Here is a 15,152-nt window from a genome sequence, read left to right on the forward strand (position 1 = left end):
CAATGCATCCTGGGAGCCTTTACTGCAAGGGCTTGTTGCCAGCTCCCGTTCGGCTTGCTCACCAGAGCACCCAAGTCCTTTCTTAGCAAAGCTGTTTTCCAGTCAGTCATCCCCTACCCTGTGCTGGTGCAAATTTAAATACAGATTATACAGCTGATAGCTTCCCATTCCCTTTTTCCAACTGGTTTTCCTGCCTTTGTCTCTTGTGTTAAAATCATCATCATCCTGGAGAAAAAGTATTGTCTTTGTCAATTAAAATCTCACTTTTACATACATACACAGATGTGTCAGTTATTTGGTGGGGTTTTTTCATCAATATGTTTAAAGACCTTTCAATTTTTTTAACTTTTTTTTTTAAAAGCCTAAATCAGATTTCTTTTTTGCAACTTTTTATTTCAACTTTACAGCTACAGCAATACTTTCTTAACCATTGTGAGTTGTCTTCTAACATCTGATGTCTTTTTTGAGGTGATTAAGCCTAATTATGTCCAGAGTCCTTCCCTATTATTTTTTTCATGCATGCTTTGGATGCAAACTCACAATAATTTTTAAAACTTTGAAATGTTAAGCCTCCTCCATGTTTTACTCTCAAAGCTCTTCAGTCCAGCATACTTCACTAGTAATTGACACCTTCCATTTCTCAGAGATTACCTTGTTGCAGAAAAAAATCTTTATTTACAGACTATTTTTCATTTATTGGATGTGGCATATTTGCTGTCAGTATTGTTTCCAGAATAGCAAATCATTTCAAGAAACATATCTGAAACAGTTTGTTACCTAGAGTTTTACTGTTTTGCTTCATAATGCCTGGTGCTGTGACTCACAGGCTTATAAGGATACTTCTATAAACACAGCATACTTTGCTTTGTATGTACCAGTGAATTGACAATGGATCCAGTGAATAGAAAAATAAAATCAATAATATCTTTATGTTCAATGTTTATAGAAAGAAGAGGTCTTTGAAACCGTTTCAAGCGTTTGCTTTAACGGTAAATTAAGAACATCCATTCCTCCTGTCTGGATTTGATAATCCTTCCCCTTTAAGTAATGCCCAAGAAGATCACATTAATTTTAATTTTCACGTTATTCAGTGTCAGTTTTGTCAAGAGAGACAAAGCTTCTTTCCATATAAAGAATGACGGTTTGCATAGTGTTTGAAAGATTTCAATCAGACAAGCATAAGTAAACACAATGAAGGCTGAAACCAAGCAGTGAGGGAGTGACAGTAGAGGAGGAAACAGATGCAAGATATTAATTCACTGGCTGGACCCAAAATTCTGGGAAAAAAAGGAAAAATAAAAGTCACCTGACTGAAGGATGGCCTTTGTAATGCATTGACAGGAAGACAGAACTGAAGCTGTATGTCTGATACAGCATTTGTAAAACAAAGCAGTCTGACTGAGATTAATTTAAATACATTCAAATATCACAGTAGGTTAATTTTTAAAGATCTATTTGCAATGTAAGAGACAAGTATCAACACTTTCAAAATGGTATTTGTTTTAAGAAATGAGGTCTAACCTATTTCCAGGCAATTAATCTCAGTAAGAAAATCAAGCGGAGAACAGGAAAATCAGGTCCAAAAGCAGCAAAACAGAGTGCAACACTTGGTCCAGTAAATTTTCTATGCTTTCTCTAAGCCACTGTAATTTTTTATGCAGGAAAGGATAGCAACTGGTGTCTATGGGTTAGGTAAGATTCCAGGCTGATGTTCAAAGGACCATCCCATTTTAAACCCATCAGGATGATCTTCCCTGTTGTTTAGGAAGGAGAGGGGTTGAAGGGGAGGGGATTACACAGACTGACATGCCAGTAGGGTGGCTATTTTAAACAGGAGACCAATTTTAACTGTAAGATTTTAGCTGAATTTGGCAACGGGGCCAAAAAAAGCAGTAAGCTTTAAAAATGTTCCTGTGGTCTGGCATCAGACAGTTGTAAAAGCTTTGTAAGGTCCTCCTTTGATTTTCTGGTTTGATTTCATGGAACTTTAAGAACAGAAGAAAACCATGTGGAGGGGTGAATTTTGGATAGTTATGGTTACCTACAAAGGAATAGCTAAAAGGCACATACATACCACTCCATCATCTTTCAGTGGACTCCTTAACGGCAAAGGAGATACACTGGAGGTTTCTTTTCACTGTTTAAAAAGGTAATATTCCATCTTTATTTGTATCATTAGCTATGCACCAGACTCTGAGGCTAGAGTTGGAGTATGCCATTGGAAGCTGTTAGATTAGTCCATGCATGTAAACAAGCTTTGCATTTTCACTACATGAACAGTAGAGGTTGAAAAAAGCAACGAATCTGGTATCGTGTATTAATAATTCAAAGTCTACTCTCTCTAAATTCAGTTGCACGATACCTAGGTGACATCAACAGGAGAAAAAGTTCACTTGAATAACCTGGTAAGAATTCAAGTTTATCTATTACATGAAATACCATGGTGTGAAGGAGCTTCCAAACACAATGCCATCTTATCCCTAAATGAAGCGAATCATGAAAATCAGCAGATCAGCAGGCAAGTGTTTTTCAATTAAGTATGGTAATAGCTGCAAAAGTTGAGCAGTTCAAACTGACTTCTTTAGCTCTTTAAGCTTGGAGTATGTGGAATTTCAATCTTCATGGGATAGATGCCCAAAGGAATTTAATGTAAATGCAGTTTATTTCTTTAAAATTGCAGACAGGATTGCAGTATGCATCAAATAAAAAATTCTTGGCAACTAGCTTAACTGACTGTTGTTTCCACAGCCAATTTGTGTAAATTTTGTCCCAAATCTGGGCTTCTGTTTTGACCTTGGAGATTAATAGCATGAAATTTACCCTATAAATATGCTCAACAGAAGGTAAAAAATATACTCCAAGATATAGGGGTTTGTCACCAGCACACAGGAAAGGGAAAATACTCTAGTTTTTCTTAAGTTCAAGTATCTGCATTAAATTAAAACCCAGCAGACTTCTGGAGATTTATTTTTCAACCTGAGACTTTGCTGTAACCCTCTAACCTGTTATTATAGTCTTTGACTGGGTACAATGTGATAGTAAGTCATCTGCAGTAACTGCAGACTTAAGGACTAATACTTTATTACTTACTCAGGCAGAACTCCCATTAATTGCAAGTACTGATGAATAGAACCTGTAGGAATGAGTCTTTCTGTTCAGTTTAATAGGAAAGAGACCTGCATCATCTTTAATGTTGTCAATAAGAAGCTTAGGCCTCAATTCAAAAAAGCACTTAATTGTATCCATATTCAGGACGCTGAGGCATGTGCTTAACTTTAATCTTGTACTTAAGTCCCAGTTACATGATTCAACAACACAAGCTATAGTACTGCCCTAGAAAGAATGCTTCCTTGAGCCAAAATCTTAATAAGTAACACAAATAAGACCAACAAACAGCAGCCCTGACTTCTCTTGTTTCTAGGTTCAAAGCTCTCTTCCAAAAAAGACAAGTAATTTTTATTTTGGCAGAAAAGAGTCTCACAAGCATAAGGTACCTTTTTCTTAAAATCCTGGCTCTGATCTGCACTGTTCAGCCTCCAACATTTGAATTAAAAAAGCATCTAGTATTCCTAATTAAACACCATTTTGATGTCTAGACAAAACAATGATGATTTATTCCTTTAGAAAAGATAAGCAGTGATTTTGTTTACCTGTAACTTTGGAGAAGAGGAATGGAAGCTAGAGGAGCAGGCTCATGTTATCGCAATGTTGATCTCTGCCATCTCTGGAAGGGCACTGAGATCATGGAAGGGGTCTGACAACTGGAGAAAGAACAATTTTGTTTCCATCTTTGCAGAAAGGACAAAAGGATAATCAAGGAGTCAGCCTCACTTTGGTCTCTTGGAAAGAGGTTTTGAAATCCATTTCAAAGCACATAAAGGAGAAGTAGGTGATTGCGAACAGTCATTATGGATTTACCAAAGGTGAATCATACCGCACCAACCCGACTGCTTTCTGTGAAAAAAAGACAAGACTTGTGGACAAGAGGAGATTTGTCAATGCCTTTTGCCTTGACTTCAGCAAAATACAAGTTCGATGGTCTGGCTCAGAGGGTTTTACCTTATGAGCCATACTCTATGCGGAGACCTGTAACAGCTGGAGTACTGCTGGGGTCTATACTAGCACTGCCCTGTTTATCATCTTTAAAGAAGGACCTGGAGGAGCTGATAGAATGCTTGCTCATCAAGTTTACAGATGACATCAGACTGGGGAGAGATCAGTCAATATGCTCAAGTACATGGCTGCCTTCCAGTGACCTAGACAGGCTGGAGGAACGGGTATATACGAACTTCATGAAATTCAAGGACAAACGCAAAGACTTGCCTTTGAAATAGAAAACTCCTTGCAGCATGTTGTGGTTTAACCCCAGCCAGCAACTAAACACCACACAGCTGCTCACTCACTTCCCCCCCACCTCCAGTGGGATGGGGGAGAGAATTGGGGAAAAAAAAGTAAAACTCATGGGCTGAGATAAAGACAGTTTAATAGGACAGAAAGGAATAAAATAATAATCATAATGATAATAAAAGGATTGGAATATACAAAACAAGTGATGCACAATGCAATTGCTTGCCACTCACCGCCTGATGCCCAGTTAGTTCCTGAGCAGCAATCCGCCCCCCCGCTCAACTCCCCCCCAGTTTATATAGTGGGCATGATGTCACATGGTGTGGAATATCCCTTTGGCCAGTTTGGGTCAGCTGCCCTGGCTGTGTCCCCTCCCAACTTCTTGTGCCCCTCCAGCCTTCTCGCTGGCTGGGCATGAGAAGCTGAAAGGTCCTTGCCTTAGTCTAAACAGTACTCAGCAACAACTGAAAACATCAGTGTGTTATCAACATTCTTCTCATCCTAAATCCACAACATAACACTATACCAGCTACTAGAAAGAAAACTAACTCTATCCCAGCCAAAACCAGGAGGCAGTAGTACAGACTGTGCTGAAGAAGCCCTCTGGTGTCCCTGTAGACAACAAGCTGACCAGGAGCCAGGAATGTGCCCTGGCAGCAAAGGCCAACAGCACCCTAGGCTGTACTAACTAGTGCTTAACCAGCGGATACAGGGAAGTGATTACCACCGCATCTCAGCACTCATTAGCCTGCATCCAAAATACTGTGTCCAGTTTTGGGCCCTCCAGTAGAAAAAATAAATTGCTCAACTTGTGAGTCTAGCACAGAGCCCCAGAGCACTTGTCCCATGAAGAGAGGTGGAGGAACAAGACCTGCTCAGCTTGTTTAAGGAGGTCATCAAGAAGAGAGAGCCAGGCTCTTCACAGTGGTGCGTGCTGGGAGGATGAGAGACAATGGCCATAAATTGAAATGAGAGGTTCAGGCTGGGTAAAATGAGAAGCTTTTACAGCATGAGGACAGTCAGGCAGTGTTCAGAAAGGTTTTACTCTTTCCATCCTTGGAGGTTTTCAAGATGCAGCTGGATAATACCCTGAGCAACCTGGTTTGGTATCATAGCTAACATTCTTTTGGTCAGGAGTTTGGACTCGATAAAATCCTGAAGGCCTTTCCAACTTGAATTATTATATGATAATATACTGCTAAGCATTTTCTTTCTTCATATCAAGAGTATTGAAAAAGCTACCTCTTCTGAAGGCTGACTGGAATATAATTCTAAATACTAGAGCACAGAACTGTGGCTGTACATTGGGTTCATTTATTTGATACAAAGGAGAAAATCCCATGTCAGATTTTCAGACACAGGGAGCAAGTGGCACATTTTTAGCCACATTTTTTTTACACTACACCATACAAAGATAACCAACTTCCAAGACAATAATAGGGAAGAGGTTTGAATACACATTGTATACCTTATAGTCAAAGAACCTGCACATCTAAATAAGAACATACTGAGAGACCATGTCAACAGTCTTTTGAAGACACAAATTCTGCTTATGAATACTCTGGTGTAAAACTGATGTAACCCAGAACTCAGATATATGTTAAAATAATCAGAATTACAACATTTACCCTTCTAATGTGTCTTGATCTAATTAGCCAACCAAATATTGGCACAATAAAAAGAATGAGATGTCTCTCTAAGATTATCATAAGTGTCCTCATTCATCTTCAATCATTCTCCATTTTTTATTTTCAAAAGTTAATGATGCAAGGAATAAGTTGAAAAGAAAAAAAAACCATCAGTTATTACATATTCCTCTTACTATCCCATATGCTTGGAAAGTGAACTTATTTGTCAAAGTAAAGCTATGAAAGAGGTTGGAAAGGCACTGGCCAATTTAAGAAATACTGGACCAAAATTGGTGCTTTTATCACGTTAATAATAAGATCCAATAAATGCTAAAAAATTATTCTCTCAATATTAGTGATTAAGGAACTCTGGGTTTATTCACAGCTCTTTTACAGTTCTGACTGTTCAAATTAGTGTTTATGACTGATTATCTTGGTTTCCTCTACAGAGTTACAGCTAATATATAAAAAAAAAAGAGATATCTTTTTTTTCTTCAGTTAATCTTATCAAGGACTTGCTTAATAAAGAGGTGGGCCTCAACATCTGAAGTGTTTCTTAGGCCTTGTGAGAGTTTCACTGATGCAAAACTGGGTAAGGAACCAATTAGTGGCAAGAATTACTATTTCGTGTTTCACAAAGCTAAAATTTTTAAAATATATCTATAAAGTATTCATCAGCAATGTACAATTCTACCTTATATTTACCTGTATCATCCCTACACTAGGCACCTTCCTCTTCAAAACAGCTTGCTTTAATCCAGTTCCTAAGTGAAACAATGATTCAGGAAGAAATATTTCTTTCTTTTGTTTCAATTACCAACTGAATTAACAATTTAAATAACTTATTCTGCCACTTTCACATTTAAAATGAATTAAAGGCAAGTTATAGTGCCAGATTCTATTATTCCCAGGGTTTGCTCCAAGTAAGGACGTAAGCCAAGAGACAAGCCCTTTTTTTCTATAAAGAAAAACTTTCCTTGAGAAATATGTAGAATGAGTTATTCAGTTTCCTGCCAAATAGGAAAGATAAGAATATATATGATGTCGCATCATGTTTGCCAGATCAGCTGGACATTTAATAAAAAGGAGTCAGGGCCTGATCCATCTCTCCCAGAAATGACTGGAAGGCTTTCTTTCCATCAGCTCCAGTGAGAGTTGGATCTAGCCCCATCTGCATGTTTTCAGGCACAAGACCAATTTTCATTTCCTGACCTGTGTGTATTTCCATTGAGAACATTACTATTGCACAGAGAGAACAACAACTTGTCAGAAGATTACAAAGATCCAACACCTTTTTTAGTTAACATTCTGCAGATACAGTAACTTTACCCTATTCATTAAATATTTTTATCCACATCTTCAATGTTATAGTGTATTAAACAAGAACAACAAAAAATAATATGAATTGCATTATTACAAAAATTCCATCTGCCACATTTGCATGAATGTATTCTCAGACACATGTATTCATGCATGTGCATGTAAGCCTTCATCTCTGCTGCAAGGACAAAGAAGCTTTTTAATGTACATGAATGAAGAAGCTCTACATTGCAAGCCTTTATTTATGTGACCACAAAGAATCAAATAGTGCTACTGGTTATAAGCCAAATCATTGCAGGTTTCCAGAATCAGTCCCCTAGAACTTGTCATTTTTTAAAATCAATGTTATCATTCATAAGGACTGTCTCTTTCTGCGTTTGCTACCTAACCTGAGGCATTTCATGTAGATGTTTCAACTCCTTTAGCTTTAAATGAATTCTCTTCTGAAATAGTAGAACCTTAGGGTGTTATTGTAAGAGTAACTTCACACCAATCTTTTGTGAAGTGCTCTGAGCCCTCACAGTTTCTTTCCCACTCTCAAAATAACCAATAAAATATTTATTAAAGCAGCCTGAACCACACAGGGTGGTGTAGGCTGAAATTTTGCTCTTTGCTTATTACAGCAGCATAGAAACCCTAAGTAGTATTTGTATGAAAGCAATATTCTATAACACAAACCCCACTGGGCAAGTAATACATTAGATCTGTAATACTTTCTATTGCCAGTCTCATCAAGCTGATTTGGAATTTGTTGCCTGGGTAGAGTGACTCATATGTTTACTGGCCCTGACAGGTGCCTGGCATCTTCCACACTCATTAAAGTTAATGACTTCAACAGCAGACAGGGAAAACTGTATGTTGAAGTAGGTTTCCTCTTAACAGGTATTCCCAAGTTATCATTTAAGAGACTATGTAAGTGGTGTCAATTTTCTTCTGCAATCACAAAACCAGCCCATAACCAAACCCCTATCCCTTCATTGCAAAAATAACCCAATTAGCTTCACAGGGACTCCTTGTTGGAGTAAGGCAAGAAAAAAAATTGCACTGTACACAGAGTTTTCCACATAAAAGCTCAGTTTCTTGCCATAAAACTAGTCACATCCTCACCGGAACAGAGGAATTAACATCCTGGAAACAAGCCAGTAATTTTATAGAAATATATGCCTTTAAGTAAGCTCTAAATCAGTATTCTCACAATAGCGGCAGCTTTGGCATCGTTTCTATCCCAACAAGCCACAGCTGCTGAAATGGAGACTTCTGACTTCATATTAGATAAGTAATGAGACATTTTAGGCAGTGGTGCCAGAGTCTGCCCTTTGATATCAAACAGCACGCTACAGTTGTTGACCAGCTACACCCAAAAGATATGCCTTTAAATTACACTAGTTAGCTAAAAATATTCAGGCAAGAACTTCACAGAGACTTATGCCATGACATTAGACTGTCAACCAAGATATAATGAGTTTGAGACCTCACAGGCATCTGTATATTCATACAAAACCAAGAAATTAGGAGGACTGAATTTTTAACTACAGAGAGACCTCTACTTTGATGCCTGTCCAGCCACTAGATCTGCACTATTAATATGACAAAGCCCTGTACCCTGGCTTCCACCCAACAAGACAGAAGTACTGAGCCAGAGACCTCACAGAAACCTGTGCCTTAATATTAACCTGCCATGCAAAAGCTCCTGAGCTAATGGTCTTGCAATGAGTATAACATACAGACATCTGAAGGAGGAAAAGGAGAAGATTAAAACCTCTAAAAATTAGGCAGAAGAACTATTGCAGTCATAAATACTCATCACTTTTAATATCTAACTTTTCAGGATCTTCCAAAGCAAAATGTAATGGTATGTTTCCACAGTTACATTAAACGTAACAGTTCAATTAAAGAATTGGCCTTTTTCTTCTTCAGCAGGTCTCACACAAACATTTCTTGCCCTTATAATATCATAAGGCATTGGGGTACAAACCACTGGGCAACACATCTTCCAAACCTGGACTAATGTGCTGTTTGCTGGAAAGAATTTGAAGGAAATCAAAAAAAGTGATTGCAACATAATTAGTAAGCAAAATGTTGACTGATAGAAAATTGCTCAGAAGTTTGGAACATATTTCAGTAATTTGGGGAGAGATGGTAGTCAGTTAGTTGCAGGATGAATGCATTTATTAGAAATTTACCTTAACCCAAATGAAATGTTCTGCCATACTAATAACTGTTTGCTCCCTATGAGTAACTGATGGCAAATGTCAAAGCACTTTAATTTTTAATGAAGTTTAGAAAAGAGATTGAGATGACTCTGGGAAACTTGTCCAGAAAATACATTAAATGACACAATGAACTAAATTTCTTTTTTTCAAAATTACTTCAGAATCAAATATTACTGAAAATCAGGAGTTTTGCAGTTCAAAATACCTACATCAATTTTCAAAATAGGATTTTGTCTCCTATAAGGGTATTGGAGAAAGTCTGCATACAGATACCCCAAAAACTTGAAGCAAGTATTTTCTTTCTGAGTGCTATTTTTCCATCCACATTGGCACAAAAAGTAATTGGAAAGAAAATATTCCAGAAAAACCTTTCTCTTCCTGATGTCTGAAAGGAGTTTTTATAGTGCTGAATCTTTACATTGCTCCTCATTTTCCACCTACGCTCTTAGCATTTTTCATTGCTTTCTTTTACCTTAAATTAACTTCTAATTTATAATGCTGTGATTTCTGTGTCTCATTTAAGCAAGATAATTATCTAACACTGCTTCATGACTACAAAAGTCTAACATTCTACAACATCAGTCACTGATTTGTTTCCAGATTTCACTTACTTTAGTCAGAAAAAGCTGAACAGCAGCAGCTGCTTTATCTGTCTTTTACAGTCTTTGATCCCTTGCTTGGAAGGCCTAGAGAACTGTTTAATGTGTAAGGGAAGACCTCCCCCATACTACTATGTGAGAGTCCCTGCTTATATTGGGCAAGAACCAATGCCCATTAAAGTAATTGAGATTTTTTTCTATTGTCTTCTGTGGAGTTTGGTTGGGCCCAACAGGTGAAAGACTTTCTCACCGAGATGAAAGATTCACTACAAACACTTCCCACTCTTGACGGTGATCAGCAGAAGAAAGGGATAGTTAAGTTCTATCATTAGCTGCAAGGCTATATTTGTTGGACCAAATCTGAAAACTGGAGTATTCTCCACTTCAGATACTGGTTCTCAATGTTTAAACAAATTAAACTGTTTCCTTGGTTTTGGAATGCTTTGGCTTTGCTGGCCCGTGTGGCATGCAGGGAATAAGCAATGGTTAACCAAGCCTAATGGACAAAGTCTACAGGGACTTATGAGTGCTTAGGAAATAGACCTCAATCAGTATTTTACAGAAATTATTAAGAGGAGATTGGGCAAAAAAGTGCTTGTTCTTAGGTTTGAAACAGCCATAGAAAGCCTAAACACACTTCAATCTAAAAATGGTATACCAATTATTATTTTTCCATTTACATTGGAAATGCTATCAAAACTTCACAACTGCGTAACTACAACATGACTAAAGATGCCCATGTTACCTATGGAAACAAAATCACTACAATAAAAGCTGTTTTCTTTATTGTCCACAAAGTACTGAAATTCTAGGTCATTGCTGTAAAAATGTGGTGGTTATTTTATTAATCACTCATCACTCTACAGAGTAGGTCCTGAACCACCTGTCAACCATATTCCTATGCAAATTGCTAATTACTTTACTTTGCAGAGGTAGCAAAGTGATTACCTCAAAGCCTTTCAATGGCACTGTAGGGCTGCATAACACCAGACCCCCAGCAAGCAATTTACAAAACTGATTAAGAGTACCGAAAAGTGCCTTTTGCAAACTATCCATCAGAGACAGACGAAAACATAATCACAATATAATGAAAGACAAATCCAATATAAGTGAAAAGAGTGAGTTGTGTCTTACTTCATTTGAATTTTCGGTTCGGATGTTTTTATTTTTCAGCTTTTTCTGCAGCAGTTTGGTTTCATACTCTGGTCTGGGATGCTCCTGAAAAAAAAACCCCAAACAAAAACACAAACGTGTGATTATGATTAAGAGAAAAGAAAAAAAAGTTCTGGTCACTTATTCACAATCCAAGCCATCAAGATGATTCAACACCACAGGACCTTTTGGACTAGGGGGATCACTGCCTAGAGGTATGGGATACATTGTGGGATAAAGTGGAAGAGCATTTAGAGATTGTACAGGACTTATTATGGGATGTTTAGGGGAGGAACCAAAGGTGGGGAAGGGAGGGATCCATGTCACTTAGGGAGGAACAGCTGTGGAAAAACAGAGGGATAAGGGGATAAAAAGGGCCAATCCCATGTAAATAGTTTGCTGGTCTGTATGGAGGTCTGACCACCAGCAACTGCAGGTATGAAACTCAGTATAGAAGTGCTAACAGAGGTGAAGCTGGAGTAGCTGGCAAGTAGGTGAAGTGCCTGGGAGGTGTGAGTCTCTTAAGGGTGAGACCATGGTGGAATTGGCTGTCAGAGGGTCCAGGGGAGTCCCAGCCAACTTCAGGAGAGATCACAGGGTCTGGGGGCCTCTAGGAGTGCAGCCCACTGGAGCGTGCGTGCGTCTTCAAGGTCGAGATGAGGGTGGGTTGGCTGCTGGGGAACCAGGGGAGTTCCAGCCAGCTCTGGGAGAGTGGAATGTACGTGTGAGTGAGCAACTGGAGAGGGGCTGTAGCGTTGTGGGCTTGCACCTCTGCGTGCCGGCAACTGGGGAGACTGGGGCCCAGGGGCACCTACTGGGCAGACTGAGTGAGCCCAGCTGCTGAGGGGATCTGCATCGTACATATGTGCATATATATATTCTCACTAGCAGGCCTCCCTCCTGCTCAGCCAGGGAGAGGAGCAGGATGAGTCCACTGTGCTGTCTGTGTTTGTGTGCCTGCTGCCTGCGTGTCTGTCTGTGTGGCTGGCCATGTCTATACATACATATGTGGCATATATGTGTGCTCTGTGTAAGTATGCCTACTGGGAATACGTGCTTAGCATCACTACAGGTTGGACCTGGGGGCATGGTGCTGTGCCTGCCTTGCCACTCTTGAGCTGTCAGATCTGGCCCAGTTTCCCCTATCAATAAACTTTCAAGGTCTGCCTGCAAAATATATTTTTCTGTTCCAAATTAGAGCTTAAATTAAGCATGGTAGCACAAATTTATCAGGATTTTAAAGAGAGCAGCTCATAAAAAAGACAAACACCATGTATTTCCTCATTCCCACCAAGTTCTGAATTCATTCAGAGACTGGAATTTGGATTTGATGCCTCCCACAAAAAGCCTATTCCTATGACATTGGTCATACCATCCTTCCTTACTATAATTAGAACATATGCTTCTCAGCCCAGCCACAAAATCAACTTACTAACACTTTTTAATGAATCTGATAGCCACGAAGAGAATAAAACCCCCCTTTTTTTTTTTTTTTTTTTTTTAAATTAATGGACAGTAGTAGGGGGGTTACATGGAACTTCAAGAGTCTTCTTTGGGGGATACATGTGCTGTTCATTTTCTGTTATCCATAACATTTTCACTACATCAGACACCATCTCAAGCATTCTCTGTTGCACACCGGTATGTAGACACAGTGAGACTTCCAATGTATTGTTTATCCTGATCAGGAGATTTTTCCTGACACATTGAACAGGTAATGTGAACACATTGTCATTTAAATAACTGTCTTAAATGAGTACTTCCTTACCTTTTTGAACTCTGTGAACAAGTCAAGTGTATGTCTCCTCTAAAGGCAGTCCCACAAATGGTACATCCATTCTACTGCTCCCAGGGAGTCTGGTACTAACATGGGAGGCTTAAGGGAGCTTTTTTTTTTTTTCCTTTAAAGCTCAAGTATGGCTATGTCTCTGAGACTCTAGCACTATGATTCTATACCAAACAAATATAATGAAACTGCTAGCATGGCAGCTTGTTTTACACTTGTAATTTCATGTACTATTCAAATTAATAAAACATGTTCTAAGGGTGCAAGTGTGACACTCTTTGCATCACAGAGCTCTTTTACATTACTTATGCCTCACATAAAAATCAATACCACAGGGAATGAAGTTCAGGAATCACTATAGTACTTCTTGTCACAAGGATCACTGTTGTTACTACTTAGTGCTACAAGTGTATGTGGAACTCCAAGAAATAATGAGGCATGGGTAATCTCTGACATTACTGAAGTAGATTAGCAGCAAAAATGGTGGCAAGCAGGATGGCAAAAGGAAAGACAAAGATGCAACAATAAGTGTTTAAAGATGCTGTGGTCAATGCAAGTATCTTGACATTTTGTAAGTTTTCACGAGCTTGTTCATTTGCATTAATTTGTATCATGCCTCCTTAGATATGGTTCAGAGGTCAGATGGAAGAAAGATCTTTAGACTTAAATGAAGAAAGGACAAAGGCATCAGGCATGGATGGGTACATGAGAGGAGGGAGCTTGATGAAAGTAGGGAAATGAGATAAATGAAGCTGTAAGAAACTGAGGAGATCTAATCGCACTATGGGAGCACCTGCAGAGCTGAATTGGCTTTCTTCCTTTTTTCTTATTTTCTGCTAAGCAAAGCATTCAGGGACACCAGGGGCAGCTGCCAGAGGTCAGAGCAACTTTTGAAAATTGGCTTGAAAGGAAACAGGGTGAGAAAATAAAATGCCAAGCAAAACATAGTACTGTAACTTATTTTTTGCTATTGATATTTTTGTTTTGAGTGCATGTTCTGTTCAAATTTGGTCAAGTTATGTTTAGTTTTCCTAGTGAGACATTTCAGTGTCCTTTTAACTGCATTTCAATACACCTACATCTGGACTGGAAAATCTACCAAGTCATCTTACCCTTGACTGGACAGACCACAGCACCTCCACATGTATCTATATATTCTGAGTATATTGCATGAAACATTTCTTTACAGTACAGATTTAGAGATACTTGATCCTGATCATATATACATGGATATGAAAGAACAACTCCACTCTGCTGTAAAAAGAGTGTGATTCAGAATCAATTCTTTGTCTGAAAATGGGAAGAGTTCTACACTTAGGATAATAAGCTAGAAATAGTTGTGATGACTTGAAGAAGGCCAAATGTCCATGTAGGGATAAATATGAATCCCACGATGCTGGAAGTTTGCCAGTACAGCTGCCAGACACTTATTGAAAACCATGTGAGCCAAGGTACTTTGAGGCCAAATGAGTGCTCAGAGTAGAAAACGATAATTCCCATCCTGAAAACAAAGAGCCAAATCATGAAATTTTTACTCAGACAAAACTCATATTGACGTCAGTGGGAATTTTCCCTGAGAATGGTCTCCAGGATTTGCCTCAAACATACATGTGTATCCACTATACATTGCAAATTAAGGCTGTGTAGGTAATGATCCATTCTGATAAAAATATACAGTGTGAACCAATCTGTCCTTAATTTCTCTTTGATTTAGGAAGAAAGTGATAATGGAATTTTGCAAAGCATGCATGACAAACATCTGTATTGCTAAGAAAAAATAGAACCTTTGAAACTATCCCAGATTAACAGACCAAAGGATTTATCAGCAAAAAATAAGCCAACCTACTGCTTCATTTTTACACTTTAAGGAAAGTCAAAGAAATACTGTGAATTCATTGAACAGCTTTACCCTAATATGCTGAACACAAGCAGAGCAGCAAAGCATTGCACACTGGTAGGAAGGAAGGTTTCCACAAATGAGAACTGGAATGACCCAGCTGCTGCCCCAAATCAAGATGGAAACTTGGAATGAACGGAACAGAGAGCCCAGCTGTTCTCTGTTGCAAGAGGGTTAATTATTACAAATCAATGACTAAACCCCTCTATC

At 38.6% G+C, this 15,152-nt stretch overlaps 1 protein-coding gene across 3 annotated transcripts in view; it reads right to left on the reverse strand.

The window, feature by feature from the left end:
* Positions 1-15,152, reverse strand: part of ANO2 (anoctamin 2) — a 200,209-nt gene that overhangs the window by 90,552 nt on the left and 94,505 nt on the right. For all 3 annotated transcript variants that reach the window (XM_069806801.1, XM_069806799.1, XM_069806800.1), the window contains one exon: positions 11,242-11,325. In XM_069806801.1, coding sequence (XP_069662902.1) covers positions 11,242-11,325 — 84 coding nt within the window. The remainder of the gene's footprint in view (positions 1-11,241; positions 11,326-15,152) is intronic.

This window comes from Haliaeetus albicilla, chromosome 19, assembly GCF_947461875.1.
Source record: "Haliaeetus albicilla chromosome 19, bHalAlb1.1, whole genome shotgun sequence".
NCBI lineage: Eukaryota > Metazoa > Chordata > Aves > Accipitriformes > Accipitridae > Haliaeetus > Haliaeetus albicilla.